Source organism: Ovis aries, chromosome 2, assembly GCF_016772045.2.
Source record: "Ovis aries strain OAR_USU_Benz2616 breed Rambouillet chromosome 2, ARS-UI_Ramb_v3.0, whole genome shotgun sequence".
Classification (NCBI taxonomy): Eukaryota; Metazoa; Chordata; class Mammalia; order Artiodactyla; family Bovidae; genus Ovis; species Ovis aries.
The window spans coordinates 117354581-117368306 of record NC_056055.1 but is presented as its reverse complement, the minus strand read 5'-3'; the positions used below and the strand labels follow the sequence as shown (position 1 = coordinate 117368306).

General features: G+C 37.8%; 2 protein-coding genes across 5 annotated transcripts in view; one reads left to right on the top strand and one right to left on the bottom strand.

The window, feature by feature from the left end:
- The window catches only part of UGGT1 (UDP-glucose glycoprotein glucosyltransferase 1), a 116291-nt gene that overhangs the window by 39197 nt on the left and 63368 nt on the right, over positions 1-13726 (top strand). For all 4 annotated transcript variants that reach the window (XM_012130346.5, XM_004004484.6, XM_060411070.1 and 1 more), the window contains exons 16-17: positions 400-535; positions 2463-2594. In XM_012130346.5, coding sequence (XP_011985736.2) covers positions 400-535; positions 2463-2594 — 268 coding nt within the window. The remainder of the gene's footprint in view (positions 1-399; positions 536-2462; positions 2595-13726) is intronic.
- On the bottom strand, positions 5213-7366 carry LOC105608734 (cytoskeleton-associated protein 2-like). Its single transcript, XM_042244815.2, is given in 2 exon segments — positions 5213-6954; positions 6956-7366. Coding segments are annotated over 2 exon segments (1221 nt in total). The 3' UTR covers positions 5213-6144.

Below are 13726 nucleotides of genomic sequence, written 5' to 3'. Positions count from 1 at the left end.
ATTTTAATGGTTCCCATTTGCCTGTGATGCTCGTATCGCTGGGGTGAGATCTCCAAATCCTCCACACCCATGTATGCTTTCACATTCTGAGAATTCTCCCTTCTCCTAGTTTTGGTTTAAAAACAGAACGAAATCTCCATCTTAAGCTATAGCAACATCTTACATGTCAGCGATGTCTCATTTCATGCTCTTGAAACAACTTGCTTCAATAGTTATAGTCTAAGCCACCTTTGGGAACTTGCTTTTTTTATTCTTAAGTGATGAATAGCTTTGCCAACCACGTTAGAGAATGACGTGAACTGTGCTTTGTAAGACGATGCCTTTCCTTTTTTTTTTGATGGGTTGCATTCTTGGAGATGTTTCATTTGCTTCTTTTTGCTCACCCCTTTCTCCCCCCAGACTTGGTTTAATCTTCGTGGTTAACGACTCTGAGGACGTTGATGGGATGCAAGATGCTGGAGTGGCTATTCTGAGAGCGTATAACTATGTTGCGCAAGAAGTGGACGATTATCACGCCTTCCAGATTCTGACACATGTATGTTTCTGTTCAAAGTGGTGAATAATTTCTAAAAATCTAGCTTACCCTCAGAAACAGTATGTGGTAAGGGGATTCTGTATTTCTGGAAAGAGAACAAGGTACAGTATTCACAAACTTTCTGCATTTTATATGTTAGGAGTTGCCTTTATTGATACACTAATGTTAATAATAGATTGTTGAGATTTCAGCTAAGATTCCTTAGATACTAATTCCTTAAAAACTAAATACATCAATATATCCTAGTCTTTGGCCTTTTGACAATTTGAAATCACAGGTTAACGCCTTTTGGTAACTGATGTTCTCTACTTGTTTAAAAAACTTTATTCTTTTTCAAGATCATCATGATATTTTCATTAGGCATCCATTTAATATTCAAGTCATAAAATTCTTATTATCTGTTTTCTCTATTTTTAACTGGAAACTCTGAAGTGTTCTAAATTATATATGTGTATTTTGAGATACTTGCTCAAGTCCAAACAGAGAACTCTCCTTGTTTTTTTTTCTTCTATTTTTGAGTATTAAAAGTTTATAAGTAGTAGTTTTGTTTACAAATTAGTGTTAATTATTTAAAAGCTAGTTTAAAGCAGTTGATTTTCACCACTTCTGTTTTACCTGTAATCATGGCGGCAGCCTGCTGTTTATTATGCTTGTTTTGTTTATTGTTTAGAGATTCAGTCAGAGGCTTTTTTTTTTTTTTAATTAGTTGAGTGTTCCTTTACTTATTTGGCCAGCCTTTATTAAAGATGCACCCTTTACAAAGAAGTGCAAGCTTTCCTCCATCCTCCAACACCTCACGATCTATTGGGCGACGCCTCCACAGAGATGATGTGGTTCTGTGTAGCACCGCTGGCTACAGCAGCATGAGGCCCTCACTCCACGTGGAGTGAGGGTGTTCTTGTGGAGTGTAAAGCTGTCTCAGCTCTGCGTAGGTGAACAGACAGGAGTCAGTGAACAGTGACTGCAGGTCAGAGGTAGTGACTCCGGGTTGTTAGTGTGACTTGAACAGAATATCGTGAGCGCAGAGTGGAGCAGGGAACCTGGTCACTGAGCCCACTGGGCTGCGTAACAGGTATCCAGGTCTAGAGTTAAACCCCAGCCCAACTGAAAAACCACACTGTGATGCATATATGGAGGTGGATCTGGTGAAGGGTGGAGAAAGGCACGAGTCCTAGCTGATGAGCTGATGCTGTGACCTCTGTAAGAAGTAAGGGTGGACCCATGATTAGCAGTAGGCTGTGGAGAATGAAATAGGTTCATGTGAAGTTACTGAGGATAAGGGGTTTAAAGTTTGCTTTTTAAAGTTTTTCCCCTCATAGCTATGTGTATGAGGGAAAGGATAGTGAGTTTTCTTTTTAGTCACAAAAGGAAAAAAATTATGTTTGTTATTAAAATTTTTTAAAAACAGTATTGAAGTGTCAGTTAAAAATCTCTTCTTCCCTCTCCTTAATTCTACTCCCTAAAGGCAGCCACTGTTAAAAGCTTGCTTAGTATATCCTTCCTGTGCTTAACTGTGTATGCATAGACACAGTTTTGTTGTTTGTTTTGTGTCTGCCTTTTACAAACAGGGATTATGCCATACATATTTTGAAACTCTTTTCCCCTTAAACATCATGGACATGAATGCTTATTTCAAGGATTACTTATAAGTATTCAGATTTAAAAAAAATTAACAGATTGTTGTGTTTTGGACTTCTAATGTGTGAGAATGAACTGACTGAGTTATTTTACAAATATATAGTTTCTAACATAAGAAGGCATAAGGAAGTAGTGCAGAAAAGGGAGAATTGCTAATATGGCCCGTTTGCCCTTTAAGAGAAATAGCTATTTTTTTCTTTTTCCTCTGCATTCTGAAATCTTTTGTAATAAGTACTCTGAAATTTTGGATTTGAAAGTGTAGTTGGTTACTTGGTTTTTCTTTCTTTAGATGTATAACAAAGTAAGGACTGGAGAAAGAGTGAAAGTTGAACATGTGGTCACTGTCCTGGAGAAGAAATATCCATATGTGGAAGTGAATAGCATTTTGGGAATTGACTCTGCATATGATCAGAATCGAAAGGTAAACATTCTCTGGTGTTTCTCATCTGACTGCAGCACTATGCTTTCCTTACCTCCCCTTATTATTGAAAATGAAAGTCACTCAGTCTGTCTGACTCTTTGTGACCCCATGGACTATAGTATACAGTCCATGGAATTTTCCAGGCCAGAATACTGGAGTGGGTAGCCTTTCCCTTCTCCAGGGTGTCTTCCCAACCCAGGGATCAAACCCAGGTCTCCTGCATTGCAGGTGGATTCTTGACCAGCTGAGCCACCAGGGAAGCCCAAGAATACTGGAGTGGGTAGCCTATCCCTTCTCCAGCGGATCTTCCTGACCCAGGAATCGAACCAGGATCTCCTGCATTGCAGGCGGATTGTTTACCAATTGAGCTATTAGGATTTCTATTAATATAGGTGGTGGTGGTGAAATATTTAGATACTTAGCATTTAAAAAATTTAGAAACCAGATCACTTTTTTATCTTTGCAAATATAGTTTATTTTTCAGTTTTGTAAAGGTATCTTTAGCTGGTCTATTAGCTATTAAATTGAAAAATAATTTATCTTTATTATGCAGTAGTAGTACTGATGTGATGTTCATTCCAGATAAAAGCTGCTGGAAGTGTATGATGTATGCTTGTCAGGGTATGATGAATAGCCTAATGTGTGTCCTGTATTTAATTGCTTAGACTAAAGGTGGAAGTGTAGTAAGAAATGCAATAAACAGAATGGCAAAGTCTGATAATAAAGATGTAGGGGAATATTTTAAAATCTTTGTTTAAAGATAATAATGAGACAAGTAAATATAGTGAAGGACCTTTATTGCAAACAGTAACATGGGTGGTTAGTTTGTTGAAAATAAGTGTTAAGGCAAGGAATCGAAATACATTTCTGAAACAATTTAAAACAGTAAGAGTATATTTATTTACCAACTTTTTTCATTTCTTTGAATGAAAGACAAGACCTTTGATTCATCTGCTTGGAGATCTGAGCTATCATTTCATTAGAAACCATACTGATAATGAATGTATTTTTTATAATTGGTCTTTTGTCTGAGTACAGAATCCTAGATTCTATAATTTCCATCTCAAGTCTTACGTACACCGAATTCAGTACCAGTTGTTTTTAGCCTTTTGCTTTTTTGTTTTTCTCGTCATTCAGTTTATTTTCATTTCCTCCCTTCCTCTCATTTAATTTAACTTAATATAATTTTATTAAGGTAACATTGCAGAGTTGACTCATTGGAGAAGACTCTGATGCTGGGAGGGATTGGGGGCAGGAGGAGAAGGGGATGACTGAGGATGAGATGGCTGGATGGCATCATGGACTCGATGGACGTGAGTCTGAGTGAACTCTGGGAGATGGTGATGCACAGGGAGGCCTGGCGTGCTTGAATTCATGGGGTTGCAAAGAGTCGGACACGACTGAGCGACTGAACTGAACTGAACATTGATTTATAACATTATAAGTTACAACATTTTATTTCTACTTCTGTATCCCCTACAACTTGCTCACCAAAAATTTAGTTTCTACCCATCACTATACAGTTAGTTGATCCTATTTACTCATTTCTTCCTCTCCAGTGTCCACTACTGTGTTGCGTTTGTTTTTGTTTGGTTTGTTCATTTATTTTGTTCTGCTTGTTAATTAGATTTTTATATTTCACATATAAGTGAAATCCTGTGGTATTTGTCCTTTTCCATCTGCCTTGGTTTCACTTAGCTTATTAACTTCAAGGTCCATCCATGTTGTCACAGATGGCAAGATTTCATCTTCTTTTTATGGTTGAGTAGCAGACTGAGTGACTTCAGTTTCACTTTTCACTTTCACGCATTGGAGAAGGAAATGGCAACCTGCTCCAGTATTCTTACCTGGAGAATCCTGGGGACGTGGGAGCCTGGTAGCTGCCATCTATGGGGTCGCACAGAGTCGGGCACGACTGAAGCGACTTAGCAGCAGCGCAGCAGCAGCAGTAGCAGTCTGTAGTATGTGTGTGTATATCTCATATCTTTATCCATTCATCTATTGATGGACATTTGGGTTGTTTCTGTATCTTGGCTGTTGTAAACAGCGTCATGATGAACATAGAAGTGCATATATTGTTTTACATTAGTATTTTCATTTTCTTTGGATAAATTATCAGAAGTAGAATTATTGAATCTTATGGTAGTTCTATTCTTAACTTTTCTGAGGAATCTCCATACTGTTTTTCATAGTGGCTGCACCAATTTACATTCTGACAGTGCAAGAGGATTCCTTTACTCCACATCAGTTCAGTTCAGTTCAGTTGCTCAGTCGTGTCTGACTCTTTGCCACCCCGTGGACTGTAGCACGCCAGGCATCCCTGTCTATCACCAACTCCCGGAGTTTACCCAAACTCATCTCCATTGAGTCAGTGATGCCATCCAACCATCTCACATACTTAGCATTTTTTGTTGTCTGTCTTTTTTACAGCAGTCATTTTGGCAAGTGTGAGGTGATAGCTCACTGTGGTTTTGATTTGTATTCCATGACGATTAGTGATATTGAACATCTTTTCATGTGCCTGTTGGCCATCTGTATGTCTTTGTTTTTTTTTTTTTTTAATAGAGATATTTTACTTTATTGTATATATAGTAGATATATAGTTTAAAAGGAATAAAACTCCTACTCTCTAGAACATGAGATAGTAAATAGAACACAGATTGGCACTATTATATAAATGGAATTCATGAACATAAATAAGTAGTGATTTTTAACTATATTCATATTATGCAGTTTTAAAACTATCTAATCTTTTACAATGACCAAATCCTTATTGAAACTGTAGAGCTGATGAAGGATACACGCCACTTAGGTGTTAGTTTGGAGACTTTCAGAACAGCTTTACTTGGTGGTATTTATGTGTGAGGAGTCCTACTACTGTGTATGATTATCATGTTTTAGGAGATGTGACTTAACAGTGAATTTTTTATATTAACATTACAAGGAAGAAATCAGTTTGAAGTTATTAGTTATTTTAGAAATACTACTTAAACTAGAATGACATTTATGAAACAGTATATATTCCTGCTCTAATTCCATTTTAATAGTCTATATAAACTTATCAAACGAAGTGATGGGGTTAAAATTTTTTTAGCATTTTAGATAGTCAAGTTAGAAAAGGAACTTAAGAAAGAAACAGATTTAAAGTTCCAAAGACCCATCAGCTTTGGCACGTTTTCTTCCTTACCACAAATCATTTTCCCTTAGAAATGGAGTAGGTTAACTATCCTTCTTATGACCTTGGCTATAATAAAAAGAAAGCAGTCAAGAGACCACAGATGCAGCCACTGGCACTGATGGAGAGCGGCAGTGAGCAGGTGGGGACACAGGAGACCACAGAACTGGGTGACAGGGTGAGCTAACTCGGCCTTAACAAATCACTATCTCAGAGAAAAACTCGGTCTGTTGAGTTCAACAAGGCAGGATTAACTTTCTGCCGTGAATACTTAGGTACTTGGCAACTCCTGACCTAAAGGACATACAAAACCACAACCAACCAACCAGCCAACCACTCTTGGAATATAATATAACTCCATTCCTTATTAGAACTTCATTCCTCTTCTGTTGGGTCATGTTCAGAGAACATTCTGCACAGGGCTGTGTTGGGGCGGCGCACGAAAGCATCAGTTTCTCGTCCCAACTCTGTTAACTGTTCCAACGAAGACACACAAGGATAATGGTCTTTTAACATATCTGGCAGTTTAGAAGTCTTCTCTTGAAGACGTCGAGAACGTCTAACTGGTGTTAGAAACTTTGGCTCTTTATATGCTGAATTTGTTTCATCAAACTGCATCTTCTTTTTTACACTTTGCAAGTATGGCGTAGTAGACACATTATATTTAATTAAGCAACCTGCCCTAGTGTTTGTACTTGGGGTTTTAACATCACTGGTTGGGTCTTTTACTTTGTCATCTTCCTCTTTCTCACAGTCTTGAAACACCACATTTCTAGGATGCTTATTTTCCATTTCCAGTTTTTCTGGTTCTAGATCAACACCTGTATCAGTGTGGGCTTCTTGGATTTCTTCTTTGGCTGCACAAGTCTCCTCAATATTTTCTCCAAATTTAAGTTTTTCTTGACTCTTCTTTGTCAGAATGTCAACAATTGTATGTCGCATCTCTTCGATGGGCTGAGCTCCTGCCAGAATGGCCTTCTCATAGATTGCGATAATATTTTCAATAGGACTTGTGAGTGATTCGACATGTGCAAGGCATATCCAATATTTAACAAGCTTTTTGGCATCCGGAATATTTCTAATCAGGTCATTTAGTGTAACTAATACTTCTTCTTTTGGGCATCCCTCATTAACCAGGTTCAGGCATTCGGAAAATGTCTTGTTCACTTTTTCGGTAAACAGTCGTTTGCTCATCTTCTTCTGCCATGGTAGTCCAGAAAGACTCAACAGGTTGTTCATTTTGTGTTTCGGGCTCAGGCCGGGTAACTGCTGAGCTCGGAGGACGCTTCAGAATTCTTCCTTTGCCAGCTTTCCACTCACTCAAATGAGCTTTTCTCTCCTCCGCAGTTTCTTTGGGCTGAGTCCATCTACTGTCAACAGCTGCTTTCACCGTAGTGTGTCTGTGCTGCTCAGCGCTCTTTGACTTTTCTATCAGTTTAGTATTAGAAGATGAAGCAGGCCTGGCTGCCGTTCCAGCTGCCAAGGTTTTTGATAGTGTCTTATCTCCTTTCATGTCCTGTGAAGAACTGGTCTTGATGCCAGACAAAACTGTATTTAACTCTTTCTCTCGAGGCCCTTTCCGAACTGTGACATTCATCTGTATGTCTTTGGAGAAATGTCTATTCAGGTCTCTGCTCATTTTTTAATCAGGTTGTTTTTGTTGTTGGTGGTGGTGTTTTGAGTTGTTTGAGATCTTTACATATATTTGTATATTAATCTCTTATTGGATATTATTTGCAAATATTTCTCATTTTGTAGGTTGTTTTTTCATTTTAGTGATTTTTTTTTGCTGTGCAGAAGCTTTTTTCATTTTATATAATTCCATTTGTTTATTTTTACTTCTGTTTTCCTTGCCTCAGTAGGCATATCTAGAAAAATATTGCTGAGACCAAAATGAGCATATTGCCTTTCTTTTTTCTTGGAGCTTTGTGGTTTTAGGTTTTACATTAAAGTTTTTGATTCATTTGAGTTAATTTTTGTATATGGTGTGAGACAGTGGTCTAGTTTCTTTCTTTCTTTTTTTTTTTGCATGTGGCTATCCATTTTTCCCAACACCATTTGTTGAAGAAACTATCATTGCTCCATTGTATGTTCTTTGCCCCTTTGTCATAAATTGTCCCTATATATTTGGTTTTGTTTTCGGGCTGTTATTTCTTGTTCCATTGATCTATGTATCTGTTTTCCTGCCAGTGCCATGCTGTTTGGATTACTATGGCTTTGTAATATAATTGGAAGTCAGGAAGTATAATGCCTCCAGCTTTGATGTCTTTCTCAGGATTGTTTTGGCTATTTGGGGTCTTTTATATTTCTGTATAAATTCAGAATTTTTGTTCTATTTCTATGAAAAATGTTCTCGGGATTTCAATAGGGACTGGATTGCATCTGTAATATAAATTGCCTTGGGTAATACAAATGTTTTAACAGTGTGAATTTTTCCAGTCTGCGAGCATGAAATATTTTTCCATTTATTTGTGTCTTCAGTTTTTTCAGCAGTCTTACAGTTTTCAGTGTGTTGCAGGTCTTTCACCCACCTGGTTAAATTTTTTCCTAGGTGTCCTATTGCTTTTGTTGTGATTATAATCGTTAATTTCTCTTTGTGCTTAGCATATAGAAATGCAACATATTTTATGTTGATTTTGTATCTTATAGTTTCACTGCATTCGTTTATTATTTCTAGTAATTTTTTAGTGTAATCTTTACAGTTGTTTTACACATAAAATCATGTCATTTGCAAATAGTAATGGTTATTGGGCTGGCCAGGGTGTTCCTTTGGTTTTTAAGTAAAAATAAAAACCATGTTTTCATTTTCACCTAGAACTTTATTGAACAGCATATTCACCATTTTGTTCCACTACCTTCAGCCATTTTCGAGGCAACTTCCTAATTCCATCTTCCCAAAACTTTTTATTGTTTTGAGCAAAGAACTGTTCCAGGTGGCTTTTATAGCTTTTCAGGAAGTGGAAACTTTTTTCATTAAGAGAATTTTGTAAAGACTGAAATAAATGGAAATCCGAAAGTGCAATGTCTGGAGAATACAGCAGATGAACCAGAACTTCCCAGTCAAACTATAATAGTTTTTGCCTGGTCATTAAAGAAACTTGTGGCCTTGCATTATCCTAGTGGAAGATTATTCATTTTCACTTGACTAATTTTGGATGCTTTTTGTTGAGTGCTACTTTCAGTTGGTCTAATTGAAAATAGTACTTGTTGGAATTAATCATTTGGTTTGATGGAACGAGCTCATAATACAGGACTCCCTTCTCATCCCACCGTATATACAATATCACCTTTTCTGGATGAAGACTGGCCTTTGGTATGGTTGGTGGTGGTTCCATGATCTGTTCCATTCCACATTATTGTACAATATCCATTTTTCATCACGTGTCACAATTTGTTTTAAAAGCAGAATGTTTTCATTACAAGTAGAGAATCACATGCAGAAATATAGTCAAGAAGGTCTTATTCACTTGTGTGGAACCCAAACATCAAAGCAATTAACGTAACCAAGCTGGTGCAAAATGACTTTCAATGCTGGATTTGGGTATTTTTAGTATGTCTTTTATTTCCCTTTCTCAATTCATGTCTTGATATGATTGCTGTCAGGTTCAACTGGTCTACCAACTTTGGAGAATTGTCTGGTGAGAAATCTCCAGCACAAAATTTTGCAAACCACTTTTGATAGTCATAGCACATTCCACGTTCTCCATACGCTGCGTAAATCTTCTTTTGAGCTTCAGTTGTGTTTTTGCCTTTCTGAATAAAGCATAATTATGTCAGAAAGGTTGCTTTTTCCCTCCCATCTCTAGTATTAAAGTGGCTATGCAAAAACTCACCAATATTAATAAGTTTTTAAAAAAAAATCCTTGCTGATGGGACAGCTGTCACAATATGGTCTATTAAAATTGTTTCAAAGAAAGTGAAGACAACTGAACCCTACCTCTCTCTTCTGGTTTCCACTTGAATAGTGTATCTTTTTTATCCTTTCTTTCACTTTTGAGTCTTTTGTGTTCTTAAAGCAGCAGTGAGTTGTAGGCTTATATAGTTGGGTCTTATTTTTTAATCTATCCAGCCATTGTATACCTTTTGATTGGAGAATTTAATACAGTAACAGTGATTATTGATAGGTAAGGGACATATAATAACCATTTCATTAGTTATTTGAGGCTGATTTGTATTTCCTGTTTTTTCTTCCTCTCTTGCTGCCTCCCTTTGTGAACTGATGGTTTTCCATAATGGTATGCTTTGGTTACTTTCTCTTTATCATTTGTGGACCTACTGTAGATTTTTGTTTTGTGGTTACTATGAGTCTTACATAAAATATTTTGTAGATAGTAACAGTCTCTTTTATGTTGATGCTTTAACTTTGATCACCTATAGAAACTACTCTTTTATTCCCTCCTCCTTTTTATTTTGGGCGTCACAATCTAATTCTGTAGTATGTGCTGTGCTGTGCTGTGCTTAGTCGTTCAGTCATGTGTGACTCTTTGCGACCCCATGGACTATAGCCCGCCAGGCTCCTCCGTCCATGGGGGTTCTCCAGGCAAGAATACTGGAGTGGGTTGCCCTGCCCTCCTCCAGGGGATCTTCCCAAGCCAGGGATCGAACCCAGGTCTGCTTCATTGCAGGCAGATTCTTTACCATATATATCTAATAGCAAATTATTATAGCCTTAGTTACTTGTAAAACTCTTGTGTGTGTGTGTGTGTGTGTGTGTTTTGCTTTTCATTAGCATATTCTTTATATTGAAAAACAGAAAGATGGAGTTTCATGTGTGAACTGTATCATCTTTAGAGGGGAATCCGAGCGACTCTATGTTCTCTTTGAGTGTGGAGGTCATTGCTACAAAATTTGTGGTTGAGGGCTCTCTCATGCTTCATCTGAATACTCTTGTCATTTGTAGAGTTAACTTTCTTTTTTCTTTGATGCCCTCTGACTGGATAATTGCAAAGTTTCTGTCTTTTAACTTGTAGATTTTTTTCTTTGACTTGATTTCACTCTGATGTTAATGTTATATTGTTTTTTATTTCATTCATTCTATTCTTCAGCTCCAGAATTTCTGTTTGGTTCTTTTTTATGCTCTCTCTCTTTGTCAAAATTCTGTTTGTGTATTGTTTTCTCAATTTTACTGAATTGTCTTTCCGTGTCTTATAGCTCATTGAGTTTCCCTATAACAGCTATTTTGAATTCCTTATTGTGTAAATTGCAGATTTCCATGTCTTCAGGATTGGTTACTAGAAGATTACTGTGATCCTTAGGTAATGTTATAGTTTCTTGAATTTTTTGCATATTCGTTGCCTCTTTATGTTGTTACCAGAAGTGACTGGTAGCAGTCACGTCTCCCAGTCTTTGCTCTCTGCTTTGGGAGAAAAATACCTGTCATTCCAGGCTTGTTAGGAATTCTGAGGCTTTCTCAGAACATCTGTGGGTACACCTACTCCATGCTATTGTTCCCTCTTGGGCAGATTTCTGACGCTTGTTTAACTCCTCTTGATTCTACAGTGCCCCAAGCTGGGTGCTGACCGGCCCGTTTTTTGTTTTTCCCAAAGTGGCACTACAGCTCAAATTTTGTCTGTTTCCGGCCCATGGATGTGGACTGGCTTTCTGTATGTCCTCATTAGCCACTGGGGAAGTTCACTCTTGCTGCCGTTATCAGGATTGCACACTGGGAGCCAGCCGCTGCGTGCGGGTTTATGTGGGTAAAGGTGTGTAGAGCACTGTAGGGGGATCTGGGGGGATCTGTGAATGAGATGTCCTGGGTGGCTCTTAGGTGGGCTTCTTGATGCAGTAAATGGGCTCTGCCTTCCTTAAATGGCCAAAGAGCCCTGGCTGCTGCTCTCCTGGCCTCTTCTCACTTGGTGAAGCTGCTCACAGTTCTGTATTCTGGATGGGCAGAACAGAAATGAGGCTCTTTGCCAGCATCTGACATAGCTAGGGAAGCTGGGTGCTTAGTCCTTTGCTCTTACTTCCCCTGTAGAAGAGATGGTAGACTCAGAAGATCTCTTGTGTCTCTAAGCTGTGCTGACTTGGGAGGAGAGTGATATGAATAAAGTCAGACTGTTTCTGTTAGTCTCGCCAGTGTGTCCAGTGGACAAAGTCGTGGAACTTCTCTGCTGGAAACCTAGACCTTCTTTGGCATCGTATCCATGGGTGATTGCTTAAGATGGTTGTTCCCAGGAGTTCCCTGGAGCCAGCTCAAAGGCCAGTGTAGAGGCCACAGCCATTGTCAAAGTCCGTCTGCCTGTTTCCTGCTGCATGGGTGGGCAGCAGTTCTCCTGGGCCACTTGGTGTTTGGTTTTGGATTCCAGAACTCCCACAAAGACACTTTTGCCTGTGGATGGATGCCAAATCATTGCTTTTCTGTGAGGGAGGCACTAATGAGGGGTGTCTTTTTCAGCCGTGAAACTGATATCACTCCTTTGCGTGCGTGCTCAGTCACTTGCTTGTGTCCGACTCTTTGCCACCCCATGGACTGTAGCCCGCCAGGCTCCTCTGTCCATGGGGTTATCCTGGCAAGAGTACTGGAGTGGGTTTTCATTTCCTCCTCCAGGGGATCTTCCTGAGCCAGGGATCAAGCCCACATCTCCTGCATCTCCTGCATTGGCAGGTGGATTCTTTACAGCTGAGCCACCTGGGAAGCCCCCAAATCACTCCTGCCTCAGTGTTAAATCTCCTTGTTTTCAGGAATATCCAGCTGGGTTTGAAGTTGAAGCTGGTCATGAGGTCTACTCAGTTTAGAGTGAACATATTTCCATTATTGTATTGCAACCTTTTGTTCAGTCATTTTCTTTTTATATTTTTAATAAAATAATATTGATAATGGGCACATGCTGGTGATTTTTTTCACAACCAACCTGAGTAGTACTCTCATGTAGAAAAAGAAAAAGTGAAATAAAAGGAAATAAAGGCCACTTGAGAGAGAATATTTGAGGAAATTAATGGAATTTTCTCATATTTCACATTTGGAAAATGTTTAACTTTGATTTTCTATCATTCTGTTGAAGAAAAATTATGTACTGACTTTTTTATTGTGGGTGATTGCTATATCAAGAGGAATTGCTTGAAAACATTGAATACAGTGGACAAATTGGAGGAAAGGGTGTTTTTTTAATGTTTATGTTTTATTAATAACATATTCTTTGATGATACATATGCAGAGTTGGATGTGTTAGAGATGAAGGACATATTCTATGATATTAATGATTTTAAAGCATAATAATGTGAGAAGGAGTATTAAGCTTCTAGGGCATGGATTACTAGTACCTGAATACCTGTCCTGTATGGTAAAGCCTCCCAACTTGCCTTTTTAAACTTGAAAAGGCATATGTTAATGGACTGCTAAAACAATGCTGGAAACATAATTGTTACATTAAGAGAAATGATAACATTCTAAAATTTACCTCTTATGATCAATTTATCCTGTGCAACAGATAATCAGTTATTACATCTTCTTGAATTTTCATTTATATTCAAATGAATAATTCACTCTTGAAATACAGGCTTTCAGTGATAGCTAATATAAATACATAGATACAAAAATGATAAGAAAATAGCATACCATTTTGCTGTCATGTTTCTTTCATACAGTGCATAATTAGCAAGCACTGTTAAAGAAATACCTACTTCTGAAGAAGAATATATTAAATCTAAAGTTCTGATTTCATTTAGCAGTTATACACTGATTGAAAAATGAAGAAACTCACAACCAGTATTGGGTTTGTGTATGTGTGAAAAATGTTTCAAGAAGCAGTCTCCACTGCAATAAATTTGAGGTGATCATTCTTTTACACCTATTGATATAGAAATCGGTCAATGAAAGAGAGAGATATCATTAAGAATTTAACATTTAGCTCTTTACATTTGTAAAACAGTTTCATCTAAATAAGTTATATAATCTCTATCTGCATATGTGTGTGCTAAGTTGCTTCAGTTGCGTCCAGCTCTTTTTGGACTATAGCCT